Source organism: Numenius arquata, chromosome 8 (assembly GCF_964106895.1).
Source record: "Numenius arquata chromosome 8, bNumArq3.hap1.1, whole genome shotgun sequence".
Classification (NCBI taxonomy): Eukaryota; Metazoa; Chordata; class Aves; order Charadriiformes; family Scolopacidae; genus Numenius; species Numenius arquata.
The window spans coordinates 21,791,555-21,806,372 of record NC_133583.1 but is presented as its reverse complement, the minus strand read 5'-3'; the positions used below and the strand labels follow the sequence as shown (position 1 = coordinate 21,806,372).

The following is a 14,818-nucleotide window of genomic DNA, read 5'->3' as shown; positions in this document are numbered from 1 at the left end:
TTCTGTTTGGAATTCTGTCTATATTGCTTTTGAACAGGTTACATTGAACAGTATTTTTTTGGTTACTAGAGGGGAAAAAATAACCACAACTGTCCCTTTTTCTCTTTTTCCTTCTCAGTTCCCAGCACAGGTATTCTACACCTCATGCCTTCACGTTCAACACGGCAAATCCTTCCTCTGAGGGCTCCCTTTCCCAAAGACAGCGCTCTACGTCCACACCAAACGTCCATATGGTTAGCACTACAATGCCTGTAGACAGCAGGATAATTGAGGTAATACTGGTAGGGAGGGAATAGCAATAAAACTAAACTAAAATTGTGACTGGCTATCTAATAGTCACTGGTTGGTTTTTCTTCTTTGCTTTCTGTCATTTACTTACTCTTTGCCTTAGCTGGCTGAGTGATGAAGAATAGAGGTCACACATTTGCATAAAAAGTTAATAGTTAATACTTGCAGACTCTTATCAATTTTGTGAAGTTCTAGGGAGATTTTTGGTGTCTGTAAGGTGGGGGAGCTTAACAATCAAGTTTCTCAAATCTGAAAAGAAAATAAGCTCAGTTTTGCTGAAGAAAAACTTCCTAGGCATGTCTGAAAATGTTCTTAAAAATCTGGATTTGTTGAGGGGGCTGGTGTTTATTTTAAATCAGAGTACAGGTGCTGTAAGCCTAGAGATAGTTCTCCGAGCTGGAATACTCAAGTCCAAGCTTACTGGCAACATGGTTTGTGTTACACCTGCACGGAATTGGCAGCGATTCTGGGCTCATATGCTAAAGCCATCTGTATCTGAGAATACTTCCGCTCTTACTTGCTTTCAAGCACCTTTTTCTTTTTTTTTTTCTACTTTAGACTGGCAGTAGTGAGAAACAGCTATTTGAAGTCAGGCCTAAAGCGGGGTTTTTTTGTGTTTTGTTTTGTGATAACCTTAACAAAATAAGGGAGTGCCATGCAGGAAACACTTGCAGAAAGAAAGTGGTGAACTACAGGTCTTCAGAGAGAACAGTTTGTTGTTTTTCTGCTCTGGAATAGTTTAAAAACTCAAGAGAAGAGGAATTATCAACTTTGTAATGTGATGAGCCTTTAAGGATACATTGCTTTTTTTATCCTTTATGCAGAGCAGTAAAGACAGAAATGCTTTCTATTTTGGCTCTTCGTAATGTCATAGGGACTGAATAAAAACAGTTGTCATGTCTTAAAGGCAATGGCTGCTTTTCCGAAAGGCTTTAAAAAAAAAAGTTTAAAATACACCCACAACACAAAAAAGGTAGTAGAGACATTCTAGTATGACACGAGAAAGACCACCTTAATAAAGTGGTTTACCAAAGGATGGATGCTAGTGAACTTTGGGGTTTGAACAGGAATACTTACTTAAAAGTTTTACTGCACTTAATTATTACATATCAAACAAATTAGGTTACCTTTTCTTTCATTTATCCTAACACTCAATTCTTTAAATTTTTTTTTTATACTTCCTCTGTTCTTTTCTTTTATCTCTTACCGGGTTGGCCTAGAATAACAGCCTGAATGCTTCTCCCAGTTCCTGGTGCAGACGATTTTGTTTGAGGGGAAGAGTAGGTATTTTCTTGGTGCCTTTTTGTTTTCTTGTGATTAACAGGATTGCTATAACTTGTAAGCCATGGCAGTGTCCACATGATGTGTTTAATCTGGAGTTGATTTGATGGAAATCCTCATAGCATGTTGATACTTAAATATTGAGGATGCTAATTAGAAGAGGAAAAATGATAAAAGAGCTTCATTTTTAGTTTAGTTGGATGAGTCCATACTACTATGAAATTTGGTGTGAATTTAAATAGGCTTGGATTAGAGATGCATTTGATCACACAGTTTTTAAAGTAAAACCTTCTCAAACACATTTATTGTGAGGCTTTTTTCCTCTGGAAACTTTTGTTTAATGTAACTGTACAAACCCCTTAGATTATGCACATGATGTACTATTTTTATTTCACATCAAAGTGAAGGTGACAGACTAAACAGCACTGTGTGGTATTATTTGTGCTGTAAGAACAGCTGTAAAGAACACTGGTTTTGGTTCATTTGCTGTAGGATTAATATGCAAAAAAGAAAATACATCAGGATGGAAATTCAAAAATACTTTTTTATTAAATAAGAATTATGTATACGTGTGAGAACAATTGTAAACCATTTAGTTATCCTTTGCCAGCTTACTTGAAAGCAGTTACATTCTCGGGCTGATTGACAAAACTCGTCGCTTGTTGGTCATTCAGGTTCTTAAAGATTTCTATTGTCCTCAGAACAGACAAAAGTAGTAACTTGCAAGTGTTCTTCAATGGTAGTTTATGCAGATTTCAACCCACTCAGGTGCAGAGCAGAGAGGTACTCTGCGAGAATACTGTACATAGAGTCAAGCCTGGGAGAATACAACTACCTAGCTGAAATGATGTATTTCATAAATGAGTCTTTACTAAGGATAATCTGAGTTAATTTGAAAACTGTATGGTGGAATGTAGGCTTGTTCTGTCCTCCTATAAAATCTTACATTTATTATTCTACTAATTAGTTAGAAAGTTTGAATTGACTTCGATTAACTTTGACAGTATTTAACATTTCTGTAGTGCATGTTCTTGCTTTGTACTTATACAGTACCTGGATATTTTACCTTTCCTGTATGTACTTTGGGATAATACGTAGCAGGTGAGAAAAGTTGTAAAGTTATGTTTGTCAGAGCTTAGTTTCTCTTGTGCATGGCTGTAGAATTGTGTTGTCAAGTGCCTGTGGCATGAGGTGAGAGTTGTTGCACTGTACCAACTAGTGAACTGTGTAAGAACTTGCTTTTCAAATAGCATCCAACTTTTAATCTGTGGAAAAATGTTTTGAAAATTAGATGTTTTTGTATTAGGGCACAAGATACGGCCTTTTTTTGAGTTGAAATACTACGGTGGAGATATTTCAATATGTATATTGACTTGGATTATTTAAGGGCTTTTAAAAGTTTTGCTATTTGTAATCCAAAACCTTTTTGAGAGCTTGTCCCCTAGAGATACAGGACTATCACAGGAGCTATGTTCAGATCTGAAATACAAGCATGTACAAAAATCCAGTGGTGGGAATGCAGACAGTATTTCTGGTGTTTCTTCTTGTTCTGTGGCTCTTTTTTCTTTTTTTTTTTTAATTTTTTTTTTTTTTTGGTAGTAATACCTTTCAATATGCTGTGAATATTTTTAATGTTTTGTCAGAATTCACAAATTGCATGTTTTTTAGCACATAGGATTCTTGTAACTAGAAAATAACGAAGCTGTCACCTTTTGGAGGGTGTTGGTCAATACTCTATCACACTTGACCAAAAGTGTCAGGAACAATTTCAGCGCTTTTCCTGCTTGTTCCTTTATATGTTCTTATATATTTATTTGTTATCTATCTCCTCTGTTTCAGGATGCAATTCGAAGCCATAGCGAATCAGGTATGGTTTCCAAAAATGAAATAATATATAATATTATTTTGTGTTTATTTTCTGGTTTGTAATATATTTTTTTTTGGTGTTTATTTTTATATTTTAGCTTCACCCTCTGCTCTGTCTGGAAGTCCTAACAATATGAGCCCCACTGGCTGGTCTCAGCCCAAAACCCCAGTCCCAGCCCAAAGAGAGAGAGCCCCTGGATCCAATACACAAGAAAAAAACAAAATTGTAAGTATGGTAATATTTGATTTTTATTTTTTTTTTAAGTATATTAAAGAAGTAGTCGTATGTTGGGATAAATTTCTGTACGCAAAAGGCAATACAAGCTGATGGTAATCTTGCATTGCTGCGCACCATGTGTGTGTGTTTAATAGCAATTTAATTTTGACTAACTTGGGAAAGATAGCACTATTGCCTTGTGTTATCAATACCCAAAACAAAGTGTTTTGGATTGAAAATTAATTTCGGATAGTATTGTGAAATTATTTTTCACTACAAGCGGCAGAGAAAGAAAAGTTAGGAGGATAATGAATAATATCTCAAATTTTTTGAAGGCTTATAAGATTTTAAAACTGAAAGTACAGTTGCTTAGTAGGACTCACAGTTGGTAATCACTCAGACATTTGAGAATTTTGCTCTCATCTTTTTATTTTATTCCTTTCAAATATGTAAATGAGTTCCTGAATTTTAGTATTGTACTTTTGAAAAAGTCAAGAAATTTCTTAACTATTTCAGAGGTTTTTAAATAGTTGATCATAAAATACTTGTTCCTCTTAAAATCTAAGATCAGGGTTTAAGTTTATGGTGCAGAATTTAATGATAGCTTCTTAAGCAGTTAAAGCCATCTAAGAAAATTTTTTGTCCTTTTTTATTTTTGGTAAAAAACCCACCACCCCACACAAATTGAGGACAAAAAAGTCCAAACTGCAGAACAAAACCCTCAAGGTTTCAGTGCATCTTAAACTTGTAGGAAGTTATTTCATTCTAGTTGTGTATATAATATATATTTGATTAAATACTTACAGTAAAGCCACATCAATTTGTGTTCCAGAGGCCTCGTGGACAGAGAGATTCCAGTTATTACTGGGAAATAGAAGCAAGTGAAGTCATGCTTTCTACCAGAATAGGGTCGGGTTCTTTTGGAACAGTTTACAAAGGCAAATGGCATGGTAAGTTCTTGACAAGTGTTACTGTCTTCTCAAAATATTGATACTGTAGGACAGCAATCCAGAAAAAGATAAAAAAAAAAAAAATCATTTTAATGGTGCTGTGTGCTCATCTACCACCCAAGGTACTAGGTGAGAAATATTAATTTCCTAATATTATCAGTGGGGAAATTAAGGCAAAGAACAGACATCAAAATCTGAATCTCACAACTGCCATCTACTTGTTCCTTATGTTTGAGCCAACTGTGTTTTCTTTGTTACCATGTTCTAGAACAGCTTGTTTTCTGAGAAGATTTTGGTTTTCCCAGGTAATTCTGCTAATGAAATTTTACAGCCTGATGTTAAGTTATAGTTACCTTTTTTTTGTAATCCCTCTGTGGTTTAATTAGCATACTTATATTCAAGGTGGCAGGGAAAGGAAATAAGCCTAAATTGCTTTTACTGTGGAGTTTTTTCTAAGGAAAAAATGGTAGATGTGAGAGTTTTTAATATGAAGTTAGCTGGAATACTTTGAAAAGAGGCACTTTACGAGTACTACAGAATTAGTTTCCAAATTCAGGACTTGTGATTTAAAAAGAAACACAACTTCCCCCGAGGCCCTAATTTAAATAGTGTTATTGTTGTAAAATAAGCTGACAAAAAAATCTGGGAACTTATTTTCCACCCTCTATTTTTAAATAATAAATACTTGCATGTCTTAAAGCCTAAATATTGTCAACATCAATGAAAGGCCTATTCTTATGGTAAAAGTAATAGTCCTGAACAGTTAAACTTACTTTCATTATTTAAGTGAAATGGAATGCAGAAATCAAGAGGAAAAGTAGGTTAAGTAAGATTTCACTAAATGAGGTAATAAATGTGAATTTCATGTTAGTAGACTTGAATTTCGTGTTTTTGTAACCATCACATCATTTGTGGTGTGGTCTTAAAGGCTTTAAAAGGTTTATATTTCTTTCAAGTCTTTTCTGTTTAGAATAGATGAAACTGGGAGTTTAAGGTACACAGATTGGTGAAACTGCAGACTTTTTTGTAGTAACCTATTCTAATAGTACAAATGCAGCAATAATAATGTCTCGGTGAAGCTAAATAAAATTAATTGAAGTGGGAAGACTGTCGCAAGTAGAAATTCTAGATTGTTGGAGGTGTCGGGTTTCCTGACATGCCCGACCATGAAGGGCTGTTTGCCATGAACCTCTGGAGAGCACCTGTGGAAGACTCTGGATTAGGTTTCCAAAAAGCTTCCCTGATTTAGTCTTCCCAAATAAAACTGAAGTGTCAAGGCCAGTCCTGCTCTGACTGTCTCATTGAACAGGTATCTTGTGCTTCCATATTTTTCCAGATTGTTCCGATGGTTAAGCGCTAATTTTCATATTTGCACCACTTCTGTTACAGACCCCATTTGGATCGCGTAGTATCCTGTAGCATGCTTCTAAATTTAAAAGGCGGAAAGAGAAAACCAAGGCAGTTTAAATTGGTTGGAAGACCTGCCTATCATAAACACATTTCCCCTTTGACCCTGGTAATCAGTTCTAGGGTTTTGGTGGTTGGGGGGTGGTGGAAGCTGATTTGTCTTCAGTTTGCTGCTGAACAAAACAAGTGCTGCTGTGTATTTGTTTATGTAGAGAAAACTGCTTGGGAAATGCCATCCAGCCTTAAAAAAGAAGCGTGGCATCTGATTCAGTAAGAACAGTGTAAGGATAAAAACCGCTTTTTGTCTGTGGAGCAAGGATCATAATGGAGAATATATTGGGGAAAAAAAAAAAAAATGAGTGGATGCTGCATCCTTGTCTTGGCATAGCTCATAACAATATAATTCAAGTATTGGTAGATCATCCGTTGGTCTGGCATTGTACAACAGGAGTTGCAGTAGGAACTGGCTGCTCCAAAGCCTGTGATTTTGGTAGTCATATGGAAACGCAGTCTTTCTACCAGTTACGTTCTGGTCTGGTGTGTAAGCAGAGAGATCTGTAAGTTAGAGAACACTATGTACACTGCAAACGTGAGGTGGTTCTCTTTATGAAGGTGCTAGAAGATGAAATGGGAAGTATATTGCATTTGCTGAAGTTAAAGGAAGAAGATACAAATGTATTCAATATTTGTGCATCTTTGTGACTTCAAATTATACAGCAAATTAGGCAGCTGGTACCTACGGTGGAAGATGCTGCAGTTCACTCGGGGCACTCTGAAACTTTCAAGTACCAGTTTGCATTTCCTTCTCATACTTTGTTGGCAACCTTTTTTTTTTTTTTCCAATTGAGCAGTTAGTATTATGCTCCAGAGACATACTAACGTATATTTCACAACATATATTTCATATATATCTTGGAAAAGAGACCATATTAAGAAGAAAATAATTAGGGCTTATGGTAGCAGAGAAATCTGTCATTAGGGATTTTTTTTAATGTAGGCAATGATTCTGTAATGCTAATTAGCAGCAGCCTTTAAACTATGGGATAAGCCTGTGTTGGAGTATAGCACTGATCAAATCTTTTTACTGCACGTGGGCTAGGATTGACGTTTCAGTTTTCTTAAGCTGCTTTTACTTCCTGTGACAGTGTCAAGGCAAATTTACCCCTCTCTTGAGTTCTGAAATGCTGTCCCTCTGTAGTTAAAATGAATGTGATGCTTCTGAGGAGTTGGTGGGTCTTGCTGTTAGTGCTTTTACTTTGCTTAGAGCAGTCGGCTTTGTTCCACTAGGGTACCTTTTCTGAATCAGTTTAATTCGACTGTTTTCTGGCTGTGCAATGTAAAGGTTTTTCCAATTTCATTCTCTGGAAGCAGTCTCTAAACAGACAGCACTGGATCATCGTGAATTCCTCTCTGTATTACCCTTTAACAGATACTGAAATTTAAAGCAAGCACTGACACTGAAAGCCATTAAAATAAAGCTTTTAAGTGAAATTTTGTAATGTATCAGCTTAAAGAACAGAATCTGTTCTTCCTGGACAGAAGATCTATCCCTCCCATTCTTGAACTTTAGCGGTATTTAAATCTAGGAAGTTTGTATTTTGAATAAAGTTTCTATTAAAAAAGGATGTGTGTATATACATATGTATATAACTTCTATTATATAAAAAACTTTAATATATAAACTGTATTGTATAAAAATCCAAAGGTGTGTATATATGTGCGCTAAAGTTGGATAGAAAAGGGAAAGTGATGAAACTTTGGATACTGTTTGGAAGTTGAGAGACTCTGACATGACTGTGCTTGAAATAACCACTAGAATACCTTCATTTTCAACAACTATTGGAGATTTTAGTAGCTTCATAACTTTCAAAAAGCATATGTGTAGTTCTAGCCAGCCATAGCTGTTAAAAAATAGAAGGGAAGTATGTGAATAATTAGTGACTTTTCATTAGACTGAAATTCAGGTAAATGAATTGCTTGATACTACGGAACATGATGTCTGCAGGAAAATCTTGACCTATGTACAAATTAGTAGAGGTGTGCTGTGCACAAATTAGGAATTTTAAGTATACTGTGTATTAATGTTTTTTTGGGGAAAAAAAAAATAAAATCTATGTTTTTAGTAACTTCTGGTGAATGTATTTTCAGGGGATGTAGCAGTGAAGATACTAAAGGTTGTAGATCCAACCCCAGAACAGTTCCAGGCATTTAGAAATGAAGTGGCTGTGTTAAGGTGAGTTGGTAGTTTCGTTGCTAAATTCTGTTATTCCAAGGCACTGTATTTGACTACAACCCCTCCTTTAAACCCAATATTCTATGCCATAATTCTGATCACTGGACAGAATGCTTGAACAGTACCTTTTAAAATTGCGGCATGTTTCCATTTTTTTTTTTTAATGCTCTAATCTGCATAACTCTTTTCTGCTTTCAAATACTGGTTTTGTAGTGTCCAGTTAACTCTCTGTAATGTTAATCCTGAAACTGGAAAAGTCAGAGTACGTGAGAACTATCTTCTCACCTGTTAATTCCTTCACAGTTTGTGATGACCCTTTAGATTCCTATTGGGATTCAGTCTTTTATCTGAAGTTGTCACTTTTTCAAACATTTCGGGGTGATTTCTGTTATTCCAATAACTTCTAATACCACTTGAGAGTGTGAATGTTGGTTAATAATTACAAACCTCTTGAATTTTCATGACATCTTTACTTAACGGTTAATTTTAAAGAGCTTCCTTGGAACCAAAAGGAAGTATTTTGACTAAAAAAAGGAAAAGATTTTTTTTAATTTAAAAATTATAAATTGGCAACTGTGGCATATTTTTATTCTTTTTAAAACCAAACTTTGTGCACGCATCCACTTAGCAAAAATTTTGCAGGAAACTTACATTTTTGGACTCCAAAGCTTAAATACGTTCCTTCAGCCAGGAATGCATTTTAAAAAGAAATGGAAAAAGTTTTTCATAAAGATACTAATTTCTCTTTCTGCTGCTTTCTATTAGGAAGACTCGGCATGTTAATATTTTGCTGTTTATGGGCTACATGACTAAAGATAATCTGGCCATCGTTACGCAGTGGTGTGAAGGGAGCAGCCTGTACAAACACCTACATGTTCAAGAGACCAAGTTCCAGATGTTCCAGCTCATTGATATCGCTCGGCAGACGGCACAGGGCATGGAGTGAGTACCAGAAACAGTGCTGGCTATTTTCCATCTTGGAATGGTCTTTCCCTTCTCTTCCCCAAACCCTAATATGGAGTTACTGCTCTAAAATAGTAAGGGGTCATGGAATCATAGAATCATAGAATCGTCTAGGTTGGAAGAGACCCTTGGGATCATCGAGTCCAACCATCTACCCTACTCTACAAAGTTCTCCCCTATACCATATCCCCCAAGACCACATCTAAACGGCTCTTAAACACATCTAGGGATGGTGACTCAACCACCTCCCTGGGCAGCCCATTCCAATGCCCGACCGCTCTTTCTGTGAAAAATTCTTTCCTAATGTTCAGTCTAAACCTACCCTGTTGGAGCTTGAAGCCATTCCCTCTCGTTCTGTCATTAATTACCTGTGAGAAGAGACCAGCACCAACCTCTCTACAGTGTCCTTTCAAGTAGTTGTAGAGAGTGATGAAGTCTCCCCTCAGCCTCCTCTTCCTCATACTAAACAGTCCCATATCATAGAATCATAGAATGGTTAGAGTTGGAAAGGACCTTAAAGATCATCGAGTTCCAACCTCCTGCGCTGGGCAGGGACACCTCCCGCTAGACCAGGTTGCTCGAAGCCCCATCCAGCCTGGCCTTGAACACCTCCAGGGATGGGTTAAAATGGTATAGCAGGTAAAGATTTTGTGCAGCCTTAGTTCAGCACTGTTCTGTGTATTATACTTTAATTTAGTACTATTTTTTCCATGGATTCTTGCCTTAGTTCATGATAGACCACTAGTCACTTAATGTACAGAAAAGCTGCCTGTTACCTTCTTTTGTAGCTTGAGGTCTTACTGTAATCACAGTATCACAGTATGATATGGGGTTGGAAGGGACCTCTGGAGATCATCTAGTCCAACACCCCTGCCAAACCTAGAGCAGCTTGCACAGGAACATGTCCAGGCAGGGTTTGAACATCTCTAGAGATGGGGACTCCACCACCTCTCTGGGCAGCCTCTTCCAGGGCTCTGCCACCCTCAAAGTGAAGAAGTTCCTCCTCATGTTTAGGTGGAGCTTCTTATGTTCAAGTCTGTGCCCATTTCCTCTTGTCCTGTCACTGGGCACCACTGAAAAAAGACCGGCCCCATCCTCCTGACACCCACCCTTTAAGTATTTATAGGCATTGATCAGATCCCCCCTCAGCCTTCTCTTCTCCAGACTAAAAAGACCCAAGTCCCTCAGCCTTTCCTCGTAAGAGAGATGTTCTAGTCCCCTCATCATCTTCGTAGCCCTCTGCTGTCCCATCTCCAGCAGTTCCCTGTCCTTCTTGAACTGGGGAGCCTAGAACTGGACACAGTACTCCAGATGGGTCCTCATCTATTGTAAACATAGAATTAATTTTTTTCCTTCTCTGTGTTACTTACTATAACATTGGCAAACACTAATTTATATTCCTGGTGCTTCTGTGACATGAGGGGATGGCTCTTCCTGTTCTACAGCTACAGGACTCATATGCAGATGTATTTTGGAAGCTTCTCCAGATGTCTGAGTTGACACAGTCCTACCTCACTTTTCTCTCAAAACATGTTATAATGTTCCTAGCGCAGAAGATGCTGACGTTGCCTGACGCTGTCAGGGCTCATTCATTTTGTAGATCAGGACTCGGGTTTCCAGCCAGACACCCAGAAAACTGGGAACATACATTGTGACTGCAAAGTAAAGCAGTTAGTAAAAAGTAAACCTTTGCATAACATACAAATTTCATGCATATGAGGACAGCACGGAGTTTTCTAGGGCATTATACAGTGAGATGATAATGATGCCAGAGTTTTATGATTTTAACAATGCCGGGGATTTATTTATTGCGTTGCTTCCACTTTCTGTGGTGCAAGGCGCTTGTTACGTTTTTCTTTTCCCAAAGTAGACATCCTGTAAATTGACTAAATCAAGACATCTGTGAAATGATCAAGTATATAATAAACTAACACAGAGTCTGTCGGTAAATGGAAAGGTGAAGTTTGTGTGAACAGCCTTCATAATAGCACTTTTCATTATTTTTTTTTTCCACAGCTATTTACATGCAAAGAATATCATCCACAGAGACATGAAATCCAATAGTATCCTTTCCTAAAGGAATGGTATTTCCTTTAATGCGAGAGTGATTTGTTGTTAATATGGAGTTTTTGGGGTGGTTGAAATAGCTGTTTCAAATACGTATAACTACTAATGAGCAATTCCTATTGACAAGTAAGAAGTTGCTTTTCAGAAAGAACCTTGATAGAGCTCATGTGCTTCCTTACCAAACTGGCGTGATAAAGATGAAAAATGATGTGCAACAGTTGTGCTCCAAAAGTGCCTTACTTTACATAAATGGCATTTATGCAATTCTCTGTTACCCAAATGCTGCCTCGGAGAGAAGCCGCACTCTTTACTTGATGGGAGATACGTGTGCGTGTGGATGCCGATGTGTGTGTGCACATGGGGGTTTGTTAATGTTTACCGTATATTTTTAATAAATCTAAACCACCTTCACATGACTGGCAGAAACGAAGCCAAGTAAACTCAAGGCAACCTCTTACCACTCTATTTCCTGCAAAAGTGTAAATTTAGTAATGCACATGGAGTTAAAAATGTTGTGAACTGATGTCTTTGGTCTTTGAAAATGCCTGTTTTCCAAATTGCCAAGGAGAGCAGCCATTGAGCTAGCAGCCTAAATTGTGACTTCCTGTCATAAAACGTGAACATAATGTTTTGCAAATGTCATCATAAAAAAATAGGCCAAATTCAGTAGCTCCATAACATCAGGGGGCTCCCATTTTCAGTTAAACAAGAAAAGTAATCATTTTAGTATATAGGAGGTCAGGAATTTGTGATTCCTGACAGTGATAATAATTTTTGTGAAATAAATTATCTCTTTTCCTGGCATGGAAATAAGGAGTCTGTCATGTTTATATTTCTGAATCATCTTTTTGAACTTAAACCATTCTTAAATGAAATTGTAAAATGGTATCTTCTTAAAATAACCCCAGCAAAGGAAGCGCTAGATTTAGCCTTGACAGACAAACCTATGAAGTAGATTATAAATATTACAAATTTTTGTATTTCCAGTTAAAATAGTTAAATCATTGTTAAATCTCAGGAGACCTGCCAGAGAGCTTTATGTAAATATTTTGATTTTTTTTTTTCTGCTTGGAATTGTTTTCCTTAGTTTTCTTTCTTGAGTTGAGGACTTCTATGTCATTTCCTTGTGTGTCTTGACACCAATTATTTAATTACCTGCAGTCATTGATGTTAATTGACACAGTTGATATCCTTACTCACCGCAAAGATAAATATACAAATAACACTGAAACATCTGGTCTTGTTTAGTCTTAATTGTTAACTCTGTAAATCTGGATGCCATAAAATTACATTTCCTCTGTTTAAGATACAACTCATAGCAGGTTTAAATAGCAATATTCTTGGGTATAACCAACCAGACACTTTGTAATCACCTCAGAAAATGCAGAATTGTTTACTCAAGTTTTCTACAGAGTTTCTTTAACAAATGTTTAGATATATTTCTTCATGAAGGCCTCACCGTGAAAATAGGAGACTTTGGTCTGGCGACTGTGAAGTCCAGGTGGAGTGGATCTCAGCAGGTGGAGCAGCCTACTGGCTCGATCTTGTGGATGGTGAGCAAAACATTTCACTGCTTTTAATTAGCTGGCTTTCATTCTGTTCAACACTGCCTTACAGCTGTAAACCAAAATGGAACCACCATAACGCTGTTAGTACTGTGTAGGCTTTTATTCCAGTTGTAGGACAAGTTAAAAGTGAAGAATGAAGTGCTGGAGTGCTTGATTGTCCAAAGTAGACACCAGTCACCTACAGATTCTTCTCTTTTATTTTTGGAGTTATTTTAAATATTTAGGGCAGAGAGAGGGCTGTCAGTGGAATTGCCAGGAGCCGTTCCAAGGGAAGAAGAGAGCCTTTCTCCTGCTGTAATCATACCTTTCCCCAAATGGGCTTGTCTCGCTAAAGAGCAGGCTTTAATCTGCTTAATGGTGGCTTTGTGGGATTCTTCATTGCAGCCTCTTCCTCCCTTGCTCGCTGCTTGGCAACGTCCCTTCTCACACACACTTCAGCAGCCTTGGCAGGCAATCGGGGAGGTGGTAGGGAGGGCTTCTTGAGGTGTGGGATTCATCTTTGGTGCTGTGGTGAGAGGTTTGATAAGCACCGAGCTCCTGCTGTTGGGCTCTGCTGCTCCTTGCCCTGCGCCTGGCAGTGCCGGTAGGTTTGGAGGCACCTCGGAACCGTCACAGGTCAACCTCAGTTCAGGTGCTGAAGTTCTCAGGCTCTCCTGGAAGGTTCACAGAGTTTCTTTTGGAAGTGTTACTGAAAGTCTTTGTCTGAGAGGGCGATCCCAACAATTGCCTTTGTGTTGAACTTCTGGCAGAACTTAAAAGGCAGTTCCACAATTTTCCTTCCAAAAATCACCCGGAGAAAATCTATTTAGTAACTTTTCAAATGTGCGACTTCAGTAGAGTGAGTAGAAGTGGAGCAGTGCCTTCTACCAGGTTAAAAAACACCATTAAAATTATGCAAGAATGGCTTATTCAGCACTCAAATAAAATATTTTGCTGAAGTTTCACCTGACCCGTTTTTGTTAATACTCCGCAGTTTACTTCAATTCTGCACGTAGACTCATCGCCGATATTTTCTAGCTCCCAGGGTAGGGCACGCAGCAATGTTTGTGGCAGGTAGTTCAGGGAAGTGTAACCAAATAAAAATTACTTGCCAAATGCTACATATTAGTACATTCTAAATCTTTCAGTATTTAGCACCGAATGAGCTGCAGGAGTTACTTGAAACAGGTTTTCCTTTTAAAAAAATCAGTCTTGATTACTAGGCTTGAAGCCTTCATTGATACTTAAGTATTTTGAGAAAAGTCAGGAAAGGTTCATTGCAGATATGGGGGTGCTTGGGCAACATTGCTTTGTGATATATGAAATACACAAATGACCTGAAACAATGTTACAAACCCAGAAACAGTTTTTTTCTTGATAAAAAATTTAAAAAGCCAAAGCTTTTTACAGCTTTCCGTAAAAGGTTTTAACATTAACCTACCTAATTGTGTGCTTATATACATGAAACAGATCTTAGAAAAAAAAAACACCTGCATTTTTGCTCTTTGCAGTTTTTTTTTATTTTAATCATTTATAGACATCTTTGCTGAGTTGTTGTCGGGTAGAAGGGGAGGCTGGTTCTGTTCCCTTGAAATCTGATAGAATCTCTTCCTGAGTCTTTGTTGTGGTACTTGAACGAGTACTTTGCTCAGTCATTCTGAGTGACTTCTTCAGGGGAAAAAACATCTTAGTCAACAGGAAAGATGCTTTAATCGTTTATATCTTGTTCTATTAAATCATTCGACATTGTTTAAGTTGTTTAACTTCATAATTTTGCTTTGTTTTGTAAAGATTCAAGGATGCTCTTGCATTTCTTCTCCAATCTTCAATATATGCTATTTCATATTTGGGTTTCACGTTTCATTTAAATGTTTTGGTATCTTATTTTACAAGAGATTGTCTCTATTAGAATTTTATATTTTCCCCCTTTAAAATTGATATGTGTTTAAGAAGTGATGGTGAGAGACTCACTCAGTTGTATGAAAAATGTTCCAAAAGT

At 37.3% G+C, this 14,818-nt stretch overlaps 1 protein-coding gene across 6 annotated transcripts in view; it reads left to right on the top strand.

Annotated features, from left to right (window-relative positions):
- The window catches only part of RAF1 (Raf-1 proto-oncogene, serine/threonine kinase), an 80,662-nt gene that overhangs the window by 61,680 nt on the left and 4,164 nt on the right, over nucleotides 1-14,818 (top strand). For 3 of the 6 annotated variants that reach the window (XM_074151565.1, XM_074151567.1, XM_074151568.1), the window contains 9 exons: nucleotides 119-272; nucleotides 1,509-1,568; nucleotides 3,409-3,436; nucleotides 3,534-3,661; nucleotides 4,485-4,602; nucleotides 8,158-8,242; nucleotides 9,008-9,184; nucleotides 11,222-11,268; nucleotides 12,707-12,825. In XM_074151565.1, coding sequence (XP_074007666.1) covers nucleotides 119-272; nucleotides 1,509-1,568; nucleotides 3,409-3,436; nucleotides 3,534-3,661; nucleotides 4,485-4,602; nucleotides 8,158-8,242; nucleotides 9,008-9,184; nucleotides 11,222-11,268; nucleotides 12,707-12,825 — 916 coding nt within the window. The remainder of the gene's footprint in view (nucleotides 1-118; nucleotides 273-1,508; nucleotides 1,569-3,408; nucleotides 3,437-3,533; nucleotides 3,662-4,484; nucleotides 4,603-8,157; nucleotides 8,243-9,007; nucleotides 9,185-11,221; nucleotides 11,269-12,706; nucleotides 12,826-14,818) is intronic. The other 3 variants (XM_074151566.1, XM_074151570.1, XM_074151569.1) reach the window with 1 other exon arrangement.